The sequence below is a fragment of the Ptychodera flava genome, chromosome 20 (genome assembly GCF_041260155.1).
Source record: "Ptychodera flava strain L36383 chromosome 20, AS_Pfla_20210202, whole genome shotgun sequence".
Taxonomy (NCBI): domain Eukaryota; kingdom Metazoa; phylum Hemichordata; class Enteropneusta; family Ptychoderidae; genus Ptychodera; species Ptychodera flava.
Window position 1 is genome coordinate 23,909,205 of NC_091947.1, and position 15,737 is coordinate 23,924,941.

A 15,737-nucleotide genomic window follows, 5' to 3' on the forward strand; every position below is an offset into this window, starting at 1 on the left:
AATTTTTCATTTCACTCAAGCTAATGTTTATTAAAGTTTACAAATATGACAGTCCTTTGACATTGACTACAGTTGAAACTGGTATATCACAAGAAATTGCATTTTCAAAACTTTGTTTCTTAAAGTATTTAAGATACTCCTTCCAGCCTTCAAGTTATTACACAGTTTCAGTACCATTGAATAAACCCTCAGAGTAATCCAATCTTACAGAGCAAACAGGTAACAATATCCAAAGATCAGCAGTGATGTTCCTATGCTAATAATACATTTTCTTCAATCGCATGCCAACTTTGTAATTTTCAATGTCTTTCACTGTCAACCTTGGCGGCTTTCCACTTGGAGCGAGCAACTTGTTTGGTTTGGCGTACCTATACTGCCACTCTGGCCGAGGTGGTGGCACAAATTTCTCCATGTGTTCGGGGACTGTATTTGCATTGGTAATCAGCCTCTGATCGTGGTGAGACCAGGCTTTCCCAAGCACAAAATGTCTATCATGGTATTTTTCCCAGGGGTCCTCAATGAAGTAGCGTCGTCTCAGCCAGTAAGGGTGCACCATCCTGTCGAGTAGTGTGGACTGGGTCTTGCTACAGAGCACATGCTGTCTATGACGTCTCCTGCGGGCTCCGCTCTTCTTGAAAGCTTTCTTTTTGTAGCCAGCAAATCTCCTGACCCATATGCCACTGTAATGAACAAGGAATGTACAGTGTGCTGAATGACTTTGTACTTCACTTTTTTCAATCGGTGGCAAATTATGATAGAGGAGTGTATTTGCTGGAAAGAAAATTTTTGACATAAACAACCAGCTTGAATGCCCGCTCATTTTGCCCCACATCTAAAAAAGGTCTTGAATACTTTGCTGCTATAAACTGGTTATCATTGGTACTATGCAATGACATATGGTGTAAAGACTGCGTTCGGAATGATATGCTATAAATTTTCAATTTCTTATAACTTATTACATGTAACACATCTGAATACATGTATCACTGACTTTCCTTGAAAATTATCCCATTAAGCTGCCTCATTACATAACTGGATGGATAAACAATCAAGGATACTGATGGGGGTTCCAAGCTCAAAATGGCTTTGACTTCCAGAACTTACTTGTCAAGTCTGTAGAACCTGTGTATGACTGCTTTGACAGTCTTCTTCTTACACTTATTTCTACTCCATGAAATGACTGATCTGTTGAACTGCAGGACAGCTGGGCTTTGAAAATTAAGGAGTAATCTGTAAAATGAGAAAAAAAACAAGTCCATTGCAATATTTTGGCTTTTCATCTGTTTCTGAACACTGAATTCAGCAAGAAATGACACAAACTGGTAATACTAGTTGATACATTTTGTAAGGCTAATGGGTTGGACATGGGTGGGACATGTACTGGTATATGATGTTGAATTCTTGGCTTCCTTGTGAGGTTTAACCCTTTCATGACAATGGTTTGACCTAAGTCCATTGTTATCAGTTGTGAGTATGCATCTGTTTACAGGGAATTGGGGTGAATGGGCTAAATCAGGATTACTACAGTGTCATAGCAAAGAAAGTGTGGTACGCTACATTCTGCAACAATTACAAGGTTTGCCAGTTTTGAAAATGGCAACTGTTCTCTGATGCCATGATAACCTTATCAAAGCACTGCATTAGGATGACAATTTGTAATACTTAGACAAAAATAAACATTACTATTCCTACAACATAGCTTCTGGAAAGGGTCAGGAACCTGTTTTTTGTCCACTGTAAAGTATTGGAAGAGGCAATACAAGGGAAAAGACCAACATGATGCAAAATCCTAGGAATTTGCCTCATGATAAATCTTTAAAACTTTTAGGTTTAGCATATTTGAAATAGGGCGGGGTCAAGTTAATGGGATCTCCTTGGTCTTAACAATGTCACTTCAGGTTAACCTATGTTGCCTCCCTATAACTTGAACATTGTGCAAAACTTGTTGATACTACTTACCTGTTTTGAGTGAACAGGGCAGAAAGACTTACAGTTCTGACATTTTGAGGTAATGGAATACAACTCTGGTGATAATTATGTGTGGATAGATTATTTACATTAGAACACTGGGCATTCTTCTTCACTGTGTTGTTAAGTATACATGATGGTTTTATTGTTGATCTAACTCTTCCTACTGATGGTGACCATAATCTGGTGAGGACACCTAGAAGAGACGGTACAAAATCACTTTTTATGAACATTGCTAAGATTTACATTGTTAAATCATGTAACTTTATGCAACTCTTGTCATGGAAAAGTACAATCAGGCATTGATTTGTTTCCTTTTTCGAGACAGTGTAGCAGAGAATTGTCTGATATCAACGATGCAAAGAATATAAATGTGGTGTTTCACTGTATCTGGGGACACAAGAACTGTGGTCTTGTTGACCACAGGTCTTGTTGAAAAGTACAGAGTCAAGGCACACTGCATGTGATGATGTCACAGAGGATGGAGGCAAATCATGACGTCAATGGTTCATGCGGCACATTCAGCAGTGAGATTTGTGGTTTGAGTCACAATGCACACTTCATTTCAATATCACCTCTTTATTTGGAGAGGCACAAATCCACTCGTATTGTAAAGATACAGTATGCTCTACATGCCCATTTTCCCCAGGTGCCTTATCACTTCTGCAACACACCACAATATGATGACCACACCACGAAGACCATACCCTTGACAATAGCTTTCCTATGAATAACAGTCGACCGCTAGCCATTACCCGCTATGCGAGCGGCATGGTATAAAAGGCGCTATAATCACTTTTACCAGCACCATAACCAACGTCTACGCTATCCGTAGGGTAGTTTAGAATATTTCAGAAACGACGCCCGGCCCTGTCTTGCTGCAGTAAAGTAGTTCGAGGTTTTTGCCTGGATGCTGTGCCCTGAACGAATGGTTTTGCCGCTCGACCCAAAACACCAAGGCAACACCTCGAGCTACTGTACGTACGCGTACATAAATATTGCAGCAAGGGCCTGGGGCCTATCATGTCTGAGCGGCGTGCCACTGCCACAACGTAATCATTTCTATTGACATATCAACTGTCCTTGTTGTAAAATGCATTGTAAATTATCAACCGTTTGCTGAGTTTTACTAATGTCGGAACGTTTTAAAACAATACGCCATCGCGTTTAGATAAGAACGCCACAAAAAAATCGAACCTGAGCACACTCTCCCCAAGGGTGTCGCCATCTTGACTATCTGCTGCAGCCTCTTTCAGACTTGAGAAAACATTCTTCAATTAAAATACAACGAATGTCATTCTTTTTTGTAAATAACAGTCTAAATATACAAAATTGCATTTTGTTTTCAGTGAAGAGATTAAATCTGAGCAATTTTGTGAATACATACAAATAACTTGAACTATAGATGTTTACACTTATTAAACGAGGTTATAGTTTTCCCAGAGTTCAATGCACTAACGGGGACGTGACCTTTGCCGGTGAGCAGACGTGCAATGAAACCGGCAGGGCCGAAATAACTGAATAGTTTCGAACCTTTTGTGATCACTTAGAACGTGCCAAGATGTTAAGAGTAGCATGTCGTTTCTCTGGGAGAGTAAAGGTGGGTCACAAACTATTTTGGTCCAAAATATCGCTATGGGCTATGATTGACATCGCATCGTTATCATTGGGCATATGCCGCCATCATAAAAAGGGGCTGGCCATGGCCGCCCTCAACTGTGTCTGCTGGCGCTGCTCGGTATGGTGTGAGGTCAGGGTCATCTTAGACAAAGATGGTTTACGGTTTGTGAAGCAGTTGCGATTGTTGGTAGCAAAATATTCCAATGCTGTTCAACTATCATTTTGTCGCAGTTCCTATCGTCGTGGTTGGCTTGGGATATCTCAGAGATCTGTGACACGTGCGTGTCGTTAGTGACATTTCCCCCGAGCACCACAACCATATACGTAAAAAATGTTTGTCTTTACGTCCATGCAACAACAAATGCCAGGGCGTGGAAGTAGCACACTTAGTGCTACCTCCATGGTCAAAGCAATGGGGACATCATGTATGGTTGTTTATTGTCAGGCTCTTGGAATCTGACTTGCAAACATCAGTGTTTGATTGTCCAAAAATTTCCTTGTTTAGATTTCATCTGCCTATGATGGATGGCGTAGGCTTCTATGAAAATATGGCTTGAAGTTCATTCTGGTACATTATGAAAAAGGTGTTTACAAGATGACCCAAGAAATGTGGCCCTAATTTGAGCTGCCTTTAATACCTTATGATTGACGACATCAAAGACATACAAAGATTCAAAAGTGGGTCATCAAAACCTAGCTGCAAAATTGTAGCGCTACGGTGAGGCGGTCGGTGATTTTTGGTTTTTGCGACTTCGCTCACCAGAAGCGCTACAATGCCGATGGCCCTGTAGAGGTGAAAATAAGCGCACCCCACTGGACTACGCGTGTTGATGTGAAATGCTACATGTTTACTGCATTTGGTCCTACCGATTTATCACTACTGAAGACTCAACACTATACTATATTAACCTTGTCGTTTGTGGGGTTTGGAATTTGTTCAAACACGTCGATCGCGTTCCATAAAAATTTGGCATGCGTTGGGCATCGATGTTTCTGGGAGCCGCCATTACCGGAAGTTGGTAATCACAACAACACGCCTTGTCCAATGGGGTGCGCTTATTTTCACCTCTACAGGGCCATCGGCATTGTAGCGCTACTGGTGAGCGATGTCGCAAAAACCAAAATCACCGACCACCTCACCGTAGCGCTACAATTTTGCAGCTAATCAAAACCATGGCTAATTTGCATTAAAACTTCTCTGAAAGGGAAAATACCACAACACCAACCTTGAAACGAGAATTCATGATCGCGTTGGATTGTCAAAACAAATGTAGGTTACCTCCCTTGTTACAGACCAATTACAAAAGAGTGGTTTTTAGCTCATATTTGGTTTTGTATATAAATACCAAAAAGAGCTTATATGATGAGTCGGTGGCGTCTGTATGTCTGCATATTTGTGGATATGTATGTGCGGATGTATGTCCGTCACACACAAAGGCTCCCATACGGCCAGAGCTACCATCTCAGTATTTGGTGTACAGGTAGATGCAGGGGTTGAGATGTGAATTTGTTCAAATGAACACATCAGTGTCAAAAATGTGCAAATGAGGTAAGAAAAAGGGAAATCCTGCAAATGTGCAGGAGTGATGGCATGCCAGTAAGAAACAGGCCAACTCCACTGATCTTGAGTCATTTCCTGTCATTGTTTATGAACTGTTACATATTAACAGACCTGCTCAAACCATAGACAGTAGAGGAGGGGAAGACCGTCTATGGTCAAACTAAGAGGGGCTTGTTTCTGCTATGCATGTTGCTAAAGTTGACCTCCAGTACCTAAAGTTAGACCTTAATTACTTTTGTCATTCTTGTTTTTCTGGTTTAAATATTTCTTGTTGTTTTTCTGGTTGTACTGTGCAGAAATCATTGCCATAACATCAACGTAGAATTTTCCTCCACTGAACAGATAGAAACAACATTTATTGTTGATCATTGGTAACCTATACTGGTATATACCAATTCTGATCAAATTTGAGCGACACCGTATAATTGCGGTATTTTTACCAGGATTAATGTTTTGCAACTTGAACTCAGCATGCCATAATAAATTACTAAATACAGTAGTCGTGCTTAACTTTTTTTTTTTCAGCAGGTCGATACTACTACGTCGATAGTGAAAATGAAATTAAGCTTTCTATCCACTTGTAAAGAAGAAAAAAAATATATTGTATGTGCCACCCATGTCATCCAACCCAAAGCTCCTGAGAAATATGAGATTTTTTCAGAATGCAATGGTTTACAATGCAGTGATTTTGAAGTTTTGAAACTTATCATTTGCAGTGCCCACACCTGGGCAGGCAGTCTGCTGGAAGAACTCAGAGATGTAAGTTATGCACTAAACCAGAAGGTGCTGCTGAAGCACCGCCGCCGCCACCACCACCAGCACCTGTGAAAAAGTAAGAATCAAAAAAAGGCATTTGTGTGTGCCAGCATTATGATCTATAATTTTATGGACAAAGGAAAGGTCTCCTTATTTTTTAAATTTTGAAGGCACTTTGGAAATAGAAATTGTTTCACTTTAGATTAAAAAATGTCTGTTTTGTGTCAAAGAAAATTTTTCGAACAGAAGAGAAATCAGATTTCCTATGATTGTGACAGTTATGTTAATTATTGCAAGCAGCATCTAATAATTTCTCCGGCATTGTTTTTGCCCAAACCTATTGTAGTCAGTGGTGAAATTGGATGTCGCCACAGCACAATGAGAGTGGACGGGACAACACTAAAACTTAGTTGCAGATTAATCTTTGCGTGAACATAGTCCACTCGACAATATTATAAAAGATAACAATTCACTGCAGTATAGTTTCAATCATGTGTACATTCTCTGATGTGAAGATCCAGGAATAGAAAGAATAAGTCCCTTACTTTTTCTACATGATTATTCCTTCAAAATTTAGAAGCCAAAGCAGGATTTGAAACATATAAAAATTCAACATGTTTCTCAATGTTAATTGTGAATTTTTTTTCCTCCAGATCAAGAGGGTTCTTGAAGTTTCTTGGTGGTGTGACTGTAGTTACCGGAGGTGCCATCATTGGAAGTGTAGCATATGCAAAATCTAACCCCGAGTTCCGCAAACAAGTGGAAAGCAACTGGCCGTTTCTTGTCCCTATCTTAGACCAAGCGATTGATAACAGTAAAATTAGTGAGGAGAGTATAGCAGGAATCAAGAATAGTCTTTATGGCATGAAGGATCGCATTGTAAGGTATGTATCAAACTTAGAAAGCAGATTTTTAAAATAATTGCTTCTTAAGACTTTTTTTCAGAAATCACCAATCTAGTTCACATCCCCTTACATAATTTTTGAGCACAATATATATATTGACCGGAGAAAAGTGGTACACAAGAAGAATAAGTTTCATCTCTGTTGTTATTGTCTCAGAATGCCTTTCATCACATTAAAATAGAAACAAACACCTAGAATATAATATGTAAGACAGCGTACCATGAACCCAGTGTCCTTCAGTTTTGTCAAAACAGTCAGCAGGAAAGGAGATGTAACATCATCTGGTTGCAAACAAGGTGAAATAATATGTTACAAAAGGGACTGTGTAAGTTACAAGAGTTCAAAAAAACAAACATCAGCCTCCAGAAACACAGCAGATGTGCAATTATTGCAATATCTATTCCAAGTGGCAAGATGGAGGTTCATACTTGTACTTTGGTTTTCACTGAGGAACAGAAGTTTGTCAAATAAATAAGTCTGTCACCCAGCTGTGTCTGTATAATTTTTCTGTTGACTGATACATTGCAAAAAAAACAAACCATGGTGAAAATTGTTAATTGCATTTAAAAAAACATTAACAATCGAGACATGATGACAAGCATATCACATCACTGTTTCAGTTTCATTGTTCAAGACCAATTTTGCTGATTTGTAGTTTTACCATGCTTTTCTGTTGACAAATTGACAGGTGAAATTGGTATTATAACTAAAATATTTTTCTCTAATATGCCTTTTACCAATATCACACACTATTCTCCTTTGATTTTAGCCTGAAAGATTCCCTGCCGGCTCTACCATCCATTTCTACACCTAGTAAGTCTCCAACTGTTCCTATCACTGATATACCAAAGGATGAACTTCAAAAGACAGAAACTAAGAGTTTGCTCCCCAAGGCAAAACCAGCAGAGGAGTCTAAACCCAAGACAGAGGTCTCTGAGCCTAAGGTGAGCCTGTGTGATCTTTTAGTATTTTATAATTTCAAATGGAAAATGTAGTTTGCTCATTCACCCCATTTTGATGCATAATGGTTCAACTTTGCCATAGAGAACAATAGGGATGTTCCAACATTTGGAGGTGAAAGGGTTGGAATAGTGACATTGCATCACAGATGTTTCCAGTTGCAAGGTAATACTGGTAATCACTGTAAGCCTGATACAGCCTGGCACTAGAGTGGTATTGCAGTAGACCAGGAGCCATGGGGAGGACCATGAGTCGTATAACCCATTCCTAGAACGACATGTAAAGATCTGAGTATACTCTGTACCCACTCAAATGCCCTGCCAGATTATAGCTCATATATGAACATTCCTGTTTAAAAATGTCTCCATGAAATTAAAAATCTAATTGCTATTTGCTTGGAGAATTCGAAGAAAGCTACAGCTGTTTCATATTGCATTTGGACAAAAAACTTCATATCTTGCACCGGTTTTGTTTACAAATTGAAAATTCACATGAATATTTTGCAATCTACTTTAACAATCAGGGAAACCATGTTAAATTCTTTTTCCACACTTTGGTAAATTGGGCTTTGGCAAGGTATAGAAATATGATTATGAAGACAAGGACACTTTTCTCCATAGAACTGCTTTATGGATAATCAAGGTATATATTATTGGTTGTGTTCACAGGGTTAGTTACCATCATTTGAAATATAACTCTCAAAATCAGTCACAGTTATTTCTCACCTTTGCATACAGAAAGCAGCAGAGCCTGTGAAGGAGAAGAAACCAACGCCGGAGAAAAAGCCGGCAGCAGCCGCTGTTTCGAAAGAAGAAGAGAAGAAAGCAAAGAAGGAAAGAGAGGAGAGGGAAGCCAAGGAGAGAGAAGAAAAAGCTGCTAAGGAACTAGAAGAAAGGATGATTGCACAGGAAATTGAAGAAGCTGCTGATGAAGCTGGTAAGTTTGGTGACAGTTATTGCTCTGGCTGTTACACCTATACTGTCAGAGATTAATACAACTCTCTATTGTTTCAGAGGGAAAGTCAAAGTTGTAAATAGATATTTGGGGGTTATAGGGTCAAAATCACTGTTGGAGGGAAGTTAGCCCATAAAAGTTTCTCAGGTCGGGTAATCAAGTGATAGTAATCTTTGAAATTTATCATCATGACAGTCCAAAGTATGTAGAACTCTGTTGTTGCTATGGGGAAGTCAGGCCTCAAGATAGAACTTTGGAAGAGGCAGACAAAAAGCTGTTAAATCAGTGAAAACTTTCCCTAACGTCACTGTTGTTTGCTGTGATCTTACTTGTAATGAAACTATTTGCAGTTTAGCTTCTGGAATGTGCAACTTTCATGTGACTGTTCTTACATGTAGTTGTAGTGCTGTGTTTCATACAGTGATCATGCAGTCTTGCCAAGTAGTACTGATTTTGTCAACTCACATTGTTTTAGTCATCTATGCATCATTAATTTAATGCATTGCTTCCGATAGTCAGACAGATACCCAGGTATCTATCTCATGCAAAGCAGTTTGATGAATACATGATAACAAGTGTGGCTCACATGATTAACATTGAAGTTAATCCCATGTTTTTTGAAAATATTTTGTTTGGATTAGAAACATTTATGATAAATAGATGACGCTTAGTAGCTTTGTGAAATCCAGTGTTCGTGTGGCTTTCCAAATTTATAAATGCACTAAATCGGTGGACAAGTTAATAGATAGTGTTGGTGCTAAATCCATCTGGGTAAAATGGGATGGCCCATTATTGAAAAGAGAATGGGAAGATTCCATATGGAGTGTTTTAAAGATGATGTTCTTTACCATACATAAATTATAAATCTTTGTATGTTCTGTCACAGCCATGGAAGTTATCGTTGGATCATTACTGAAATCTTGTGAGGCTACCTCACAGCAGGCTGTTGATTCTCAAACCAAAGCAGTAGACGCCATCAAGAGACACACACAGCAACTCAAGTATGCAATGGATGACACAGTAAGTGTCACTGATACTCAAATTAAGACACTACAAACGTAAGGGTTGTACAGTGACAACAGTTAAAATTTGTCTGTGACCCCACTTGACATCATTTGCCCTTTCCAAAAACTGGTATGGTCAAGGATGGAACGGTCAAATGTTGCAATACAAGCGATTTTGCTGTGTTGAGTTACCGTCAATGCTCCACAAACAGTTGAACTCTTCAAGCCCTTCAGTCTCTGCTGTATTACAGTTTTGATAAATCTTATCTTTTAACATGTGATTATGCGCAAAAGTACATGTCGCACAGCATATGTATATAAAATGTCAACTCTGATACAGACTCAACCAACCACAACAGAAATTGTCACCCGGGGAAAGAATTCTAATTCACATTACCAGATCAGCCATTAATTTAACGGTGTATGAAATTTAATGGAATAAAATATCATGGAGTCTGTTCGCTTCTTAGGCAGGAACTGGTATCTGACAACTGTGACAAATACTAATCATTGTAAATTTGGTCAAATTCATTCACCAGGGCAGTGTTGATGACAAACCAATTCAATGGGAATCAGTGTCTGGTACCTTGGATGCCAAGAAAGATGCCGTAGCAGTAGCTGAGATGGATTTGACCACAGCAAAGTAAGTTTTTCCAAATGTGCATTCAGAATTGCACATATCTATAGAATGCATGAAACCACTGTTTCTTTGCATATGCAATGGAAAGTGCATTCCAAGTCTCTGTACACATACCAAAGCCAGGGAGACTAGACTTGTCCAGCAAATAGAATGCATCTTCGGTGTATACATAGATGGTAGAAGAAGAGTTCACAAGATTTTCTGACCTTCCAGACTTTGCACATTTATTTCTTGCTGTGGTTGTAATAATTATTGTTTCTCTGGCTTTCATCTGTCAAAACTGATTTTTAAAGCACTCTCAACTAAATGATGAATTTTCTCACTTATCAAAATGTATAGAGAAACTGAACGTGAAAAGTGATATTTTTGAGAAATCCAAGGAAAGTGATACTCTGCTGAAAGCCAGCAGTGAGATCTCAAGCACGTCATTGTAGTCCACTTTAACATGAGTTGACCACGGTCCACTATGAGCAATTACATCGTACCAGGTGTGGATATGATATCAGAAAGCATGAAATGTTAAAGGGACTGTCATCTCTCTCAAAGCAGCTTCATTGACTCAGTGTTCGTTGTTTATTTTTGTTGCACTTTCTTCAGGGAAGAGTTTGAAAAATTGAAGCAGACCATAGAGGAAGCCAGAGCTCAGGCATCCAAATCTAAGTCCAAGTTCAGCAGTGGACCGTCGCCCGTTGTAGTTGAAGCTGAAGAGGCTCTGAACAAGTTGATCGATGAAGTTGACAGTGCTGTGGCTGAGGTGAGAATGTAGTCACTGGGTGCAAGAAACCATGCTTGTTCAATCTCTGCCAGTGGATGGCATCAAAATAATTTCCAGTTTCGCAATGTACATACAGTACTGTCTTTTTAAGTGGCTGTGTTAACCTATGACAGAAAAGTACTGCTTGACAGGTTTCAGCTTTGTTAATACCATAGACAACAGAGATACAACCAGAGATGAAACATGATAATATTCCATATATCCAAGCCATATAACATTTTCCCAGTGAATCAGACAAAATATGGTATTTTACCTTCATGAATTATGCTAAATTGGCATCGGTGCCCAGGCACAAGATGTTAATGCTGGAGAATATACATTTACTTTTTGAAATGTGTTGTTTTTAAGACCTTTCTTTTCAGCTGATTTTTGCCACAAAATATGTACACCCTGTACAGCTTAAATACCTAAGGGACTAGAATGTAGCCTTCTTACATGAAGATATGACTGTTGACAAAAGATAACCGCAAAACAACAATGAATGGGTCATTGTAGGTAGTTCTTTAAAATCATAACAAAACAAATGAAACAAAACACTACAAATAAATTTGTTGCTATGATTTCCGTCAGGTTACCTCAGCCAAAGCAGATTCCAAGATCATGACAGAGTATGCTGACTTGGTTGAGAAGGGAAAACAACTGTTCAAGAAGGAGCTTGAAAGTATCATGCCAGATGTCAAACTTGGAAAAAAAGGTAAATGAATAAGACTTGTTTGCATGTTTCTTGAGATTCTGTGGGAAGGAAGTTCCATTCAAGCCCTTGATGGAGCTGTAGAATCATATTGATTGTCTGAACAAAGAGTTCAATGCTTTGAATGTTGGTGAAACATTTGTATCACTGAAAAAACAGGTAGACAGGCTTTGATAGATATTTTTATTTTGTCATTAGCTATAGTTATTTTGTCATTGTCTGTATGGTCATGGTATACCAATTTCAATTAGAAACATGGATCATGTTTTATTGTGAAAAAAGCTTTAGTGAGAATTTTGAAATCTTAATTCTGAATTATTATGTCCAGTTGGAAGTGGGCCATATATGTCACATGTTCTGTGTGTGATAACATCACTAACTGCGTTAGCTATAGTTTTTGTTATTTTATCATTACAAACTGAGCAATATGATGTAGCTCTATTTATCAACTGATGATAAAATGGTCACTGCTTGAATCTTACCTCCGCCTGGCTTCACCAATATACAGGACATGTCAACATGTAGGCTTGAATTAAAATTGAAGCAGTGAGTTACATCATCTTATAGCGTTCTCATATCTTAACCAATATTTCATGGATTCCAGGCAAAAAGTTGACAGAGGATGAGTTGAACTCCCTAATTGCCCATGCACACCGCAGAGTGGAACAGCTTCAGAAACAGCTGGCTGAGCAACAAACAAGAGAACAGCAACGAGTCAGTTCGGCGTTGGAAAAACAAAAAGAGGAAGACAGGAGAGCAGCTGACGAGAGAGTCGCCAGAGAACTTGAGAAACAGAGGAGGGATTTACTTTTTAAACAACACAAGGATGTAAGTCAGAATAGATTTAAGCTGTGGAACAGGTCTATTTTTTTAGATAGTGGGCATGAATGTTCTGGGAGAAGAGGTGAAGGACAAATTGACATCCCACATAAAAGAAAACAAGGGTTCACCAGTCAACCAATAATAAAATGTTCCCAGGGCTAAAATGACAGTGAAAAGGAGGGAGAAATTTCTGAATTCAACAGGATGAAAATCTTCAATTTAGAACATGTAGAAATTTTATTGAGATATCGCAACATTTATTGGTATGTTCAGACAAAAGTCTCAATATCCATATATTAAGGTTTTATATCATTGTAAGGGTTGAGTTTAAGCAAGACTTTGCTTAGCTGTAATTAGCCATGTGTTTGAAGATGTGATTTTGTTATCCCTTAACATTCAGATGGCCAACTTGTCTCAGGATTTTGAGACAGAAATGAGACAGCAATTACGACGGCAGGCAGCTGCCCACAGTGACCATCTCAAGGACGTCCTCCGGGTGCAGGCCAAGGAGTTGGATAAGCAGTTCGAAAAGAGAGAGCAGGAGATTCTGGCAAATGAGAGAGAGAGATACCAGATTGAGTTACACGGTGCCTTGGCCAGGCTGAGAGGAGTGGAGTCAGCCATTGCTGGTAAGTCAATGTGTGTGTAAAATGGAACTTCACAGCATTGCTGTGTTGTTGTTGATACACTAAAATTTGCTTATATTGCATCTCATAGTATTATCACAGCGTGTGTCTGGGTATCAGTAGGCTGTAAACACTGAAGACGTAAGATGGGTTACCACATTTTCAGGAAAAGATATATGTTTGTCAATCTGACGCTGTATTTACTTGTTCTTTCAGAGAGGGCTGATCTTGAAAAACAGTCTCAGAAAGCTCAAGAACTCTGGTTAGCATGCGAGAGTTTGAAGAGAACAATACGAGATGGTAAGTTGGAATGAATACGCAGAGAAGCTATGAAATAGAATTATTATTACTGATATGTTTTGACATATTTGGTCTGAGAAAAAATGATATGCCATGGAGTAACAGCGTTATTCTTAAGGTTTTGGGATTCAGATAAATGGTTGTAGGATGAAATTAGTCATCTTTTATCTATACAAGATTGTTGTGGCTCACTTTAATAAAGCAAATGACTGTAAAAGACTTACCAGCTCAACACCTAAAATCAAGGTGTACACTACTGAAGTTGTCAGATCACAACACAGCGCCCTCTAGTGGCAAGCATAGCATGTTTTGATTGTACGATTTCTTAACCCCTCTCACAACCAAACTTATATGTACCTGTTGTTTTCAAAAAGATGCTTGACCGATGAGGTCAAGTTTTGATAGCACTCTTTGCAGCTTTTGCTGTTATTTGTCATTTATACTCCATGACCTGTGTATTTTTAGGAGTAGAAGGTGCTTTTGATGAAGACAGCAAACTGAAACCGCTTGCTGAAGAAATAACTGCTGTCAAAGAAGCTGGAACTACGTTGCCGGTGATTGATGGAATTATCGAGGCAATGCCGGAACAGGCACTCACCAGGGGAGTTGTCACGGAAGAAACACTCAAGTCAAGATGGAAGCATGTCAGGAAAGTTTGTAAAAAAGTAGCGATGGTGGATGAAGTCGGAGGCAGTATGTTCCAGTACTTGCTGTCGTATGTCCAGTCGTTTTTAATCATTGATAATCCACGCCCTCCTTCAGCCGAAGAGGATATTGACCCATCTACACTAGACACTTTTAAGTTGCTAGCATTTGCTGACTTCCACATCAAGAATGGAGATCTAGACCAAGCTGTCAGATACGTCAATCAACTCCAGGGCATGCCCAGAGAAGTGGTTTCCGATTGGCTGAAAGAAGCTGTGTTGCTGTTGGAAACCAGCCAGGTGGCCAATATGCTTTCGGCAACAGCATCAGCATGTGGCCTGGGAGCATTGTGCGTTTAGCTCAATCTGCTGAGTGCTCACAAATATCAAAATACCTTCTTCTGTTATTTCAGGACCAAGTTCCAACAAAATTTTTCTTCTTAACAGCTCTCAAATCCTTTAATGTTCGTTTAACATGTGCAAGGGAAGTGTTTGCAGACAAGTAAAATGTATTGTCACTCAGTTTGACCTTGTGATTTTGTTGCAGTTACTATGGTTCTGTTTTAGGGGCACTATAATCAAGTTTTCAGCCAGCATTACTGAGCAATACTGGGCCTTTGCTAACCTGTAGCACAATATAACATCATTTTAGGGGGTATGTTTGTATTTATTCACCGTGAAAGGCACCCTCAGACACACAATGATTCTACCATGGGGAGGACAGCCCAGTATTTTTCAGGTGTACCTTTCAATCTTCTCCAGCATACAGTGGTTTGCTTGTAAAATGAGAACAATCAATGCATTCATAGGAAACACTGCACGAAAGTCCTTGAAAAAACTCAGTTTCTACACAATCTGTTTATCATCTGAGGAATCAAAAGTTCTTTTATTTTATTATGCTGCAAGTAGATGTTTAATAATTTTTTGCCATTTATGTGAACATTTATCATTTGTCAGCTGAGAATAATTTTATTTTTAGTTTCCAAGAGACGTCTTGTGCATAATTCATTTGGAGTGTTTTGAAAAGAAACCTGTGTTTAAGTGCAGGGTTGTATAAAATAAAATGAAAGGGTGTATAAAACTTGAAGTTCTGGTCTTTACTTTCCAAGTATGCAGTGTACAGTGTGCAGGCTATCAGGTGCACATGCTAGTACAGTACCTGACTGCAAATATAAGGTACATGTAGCCTTGCCCAGCAGATGGTGCAGTAGCCAAGCATTACCTAAGTGTCTGCCTTGCATCTGTGACATTAGCTGAGAAGACAGCTGTTAAACCACATCACAGAGAGAAAAGAGTTTCACCAGAAAATTACCTGTGATCGGAAAGAAGTGTGGAAACTTTTACCATCATAACATAATTTTGTATAGGTTTTGCTTTGGCAAAGTGAATATTTGTAAACAGAGAATCTTTACATATGCACCGTATTACCAGTGAAATTGATCTCTGTTGCACCCATTTCAGTTTAAAACAGCAGGGCTCAATCGGTATGGTCATTATAACCATGTATTTAA

The 15,737-nt window shown here is 38.9% G+C and overlaps 2 protein-coding genes across 2 annotated transcripts; one reads left to right on the forward strand and one right to left on the reverse strand.

Annotated features, from left to right (window-relative positions):
* Positions 1-2: 2 nt before the first annotated feature.
* On the reverse strand, positions 3-3,322 carry LOC139120364 (large ribosomal subunit protein bL35m-like). Its single transcript, XM_070684710.1, has 4 exons — positions 3,166-3,322; positions 1,960-2,164; positions 1,105-1,230; positions 3-680 (listed from the first exon to the last, which is right to left on the reverse strand). The coding sequence occupies exons 1-4, from the start codon at positions 3,194-3,196 to the stop codon at positions 257-259; spliced, it is 786 nt and encodes a 261-aa protein (XP_070540811.1). The 5' UTR covers positions 3,197-3,322; the 3' UTR covers positions 3-256.
* Positions 3,323-3,403: 81 nt separating this feature from the next.
* Positions 3,404-15,313, forward strand: LOC139120361 (MICOS complex subunit MIC60-like). The gene is made up of 13 exons (XM_070684707.1): positions 3,404-3,568; positions 5,866-5,981; positions 6,559-6,789; positions 7,580-7,754; positions 8,508-8,706; positions 9,611-9,744; positions 10,268-10,371; positions 10,966-11,122; positions 11,714-11,837; positions 12,439-12,662; positions 13,057-13,285; positions 13,499-13,582; positions 14,048-15,313. Exons 1-13 carry the CDS (start codon positions 3,530-3,532, stop codon positions 14,584-14,586), a joined length of 2,355 nt encoding a protein of 784 aa, XP_070540808.1. The 5' UTR covers positions 3,404-3,529; the 3' UTR covers positions 14,587-15,313.
* The last annotated feature ends 424 nt before the right edge of the window (positions 15,314-15,737 follow it).

What these genes read in the sequence shown, in the direction of transcription:
- LOC139120364 (XM_070684710.1), bottom strand. Translation starts at nt 3,196, where the DNA reads ATGGCGACACCCTTGGGGAGAGTGTGCTCAG. An exon ending in GCCCTGTTCACTCAAAACAG is followed by an intron (nt 1,231 to 1,959) that starts GTAAGTAGTATC and finishes CTCATTTTACAG; the next exon opens with ATTACTCCTTAATTTTCAAA. An exon ending in AGGTTCTACAGACTTGACAA is followed by an intron (nt 681 to 1,104) that starts GTAAGTTCTGGA and finishes TGTTCATTACAG; the next exon opens with TGGCATATGGGTCAGGAGAT.
- LOC139120361 (XM_070684707.1), top strand. Translation starts at nt 3,530, where the DNA reads ATGTTAAGAGTAGCATGTCGTTTCTCTGGGAGAGTAAAG. An exon ending in CAGAGGTCTCTGAGCCTAAG is followed by an intron (nt 7,755 to 8,507) that starts GTGAGCCTGTGT and finishes CTTTGCATACAG; the next exon opens with AAAGCAGCAGAGCCTGTGAA. An exon ending in TTTTTAAACAACACAAGGAT is followed by an intron (nt 12,663 to 13,056) that starts GTAAGTCAGAAT and finishes CTTAACATTCAG; the next exon opens with ATGGCCAACTTGTCTCAGGA.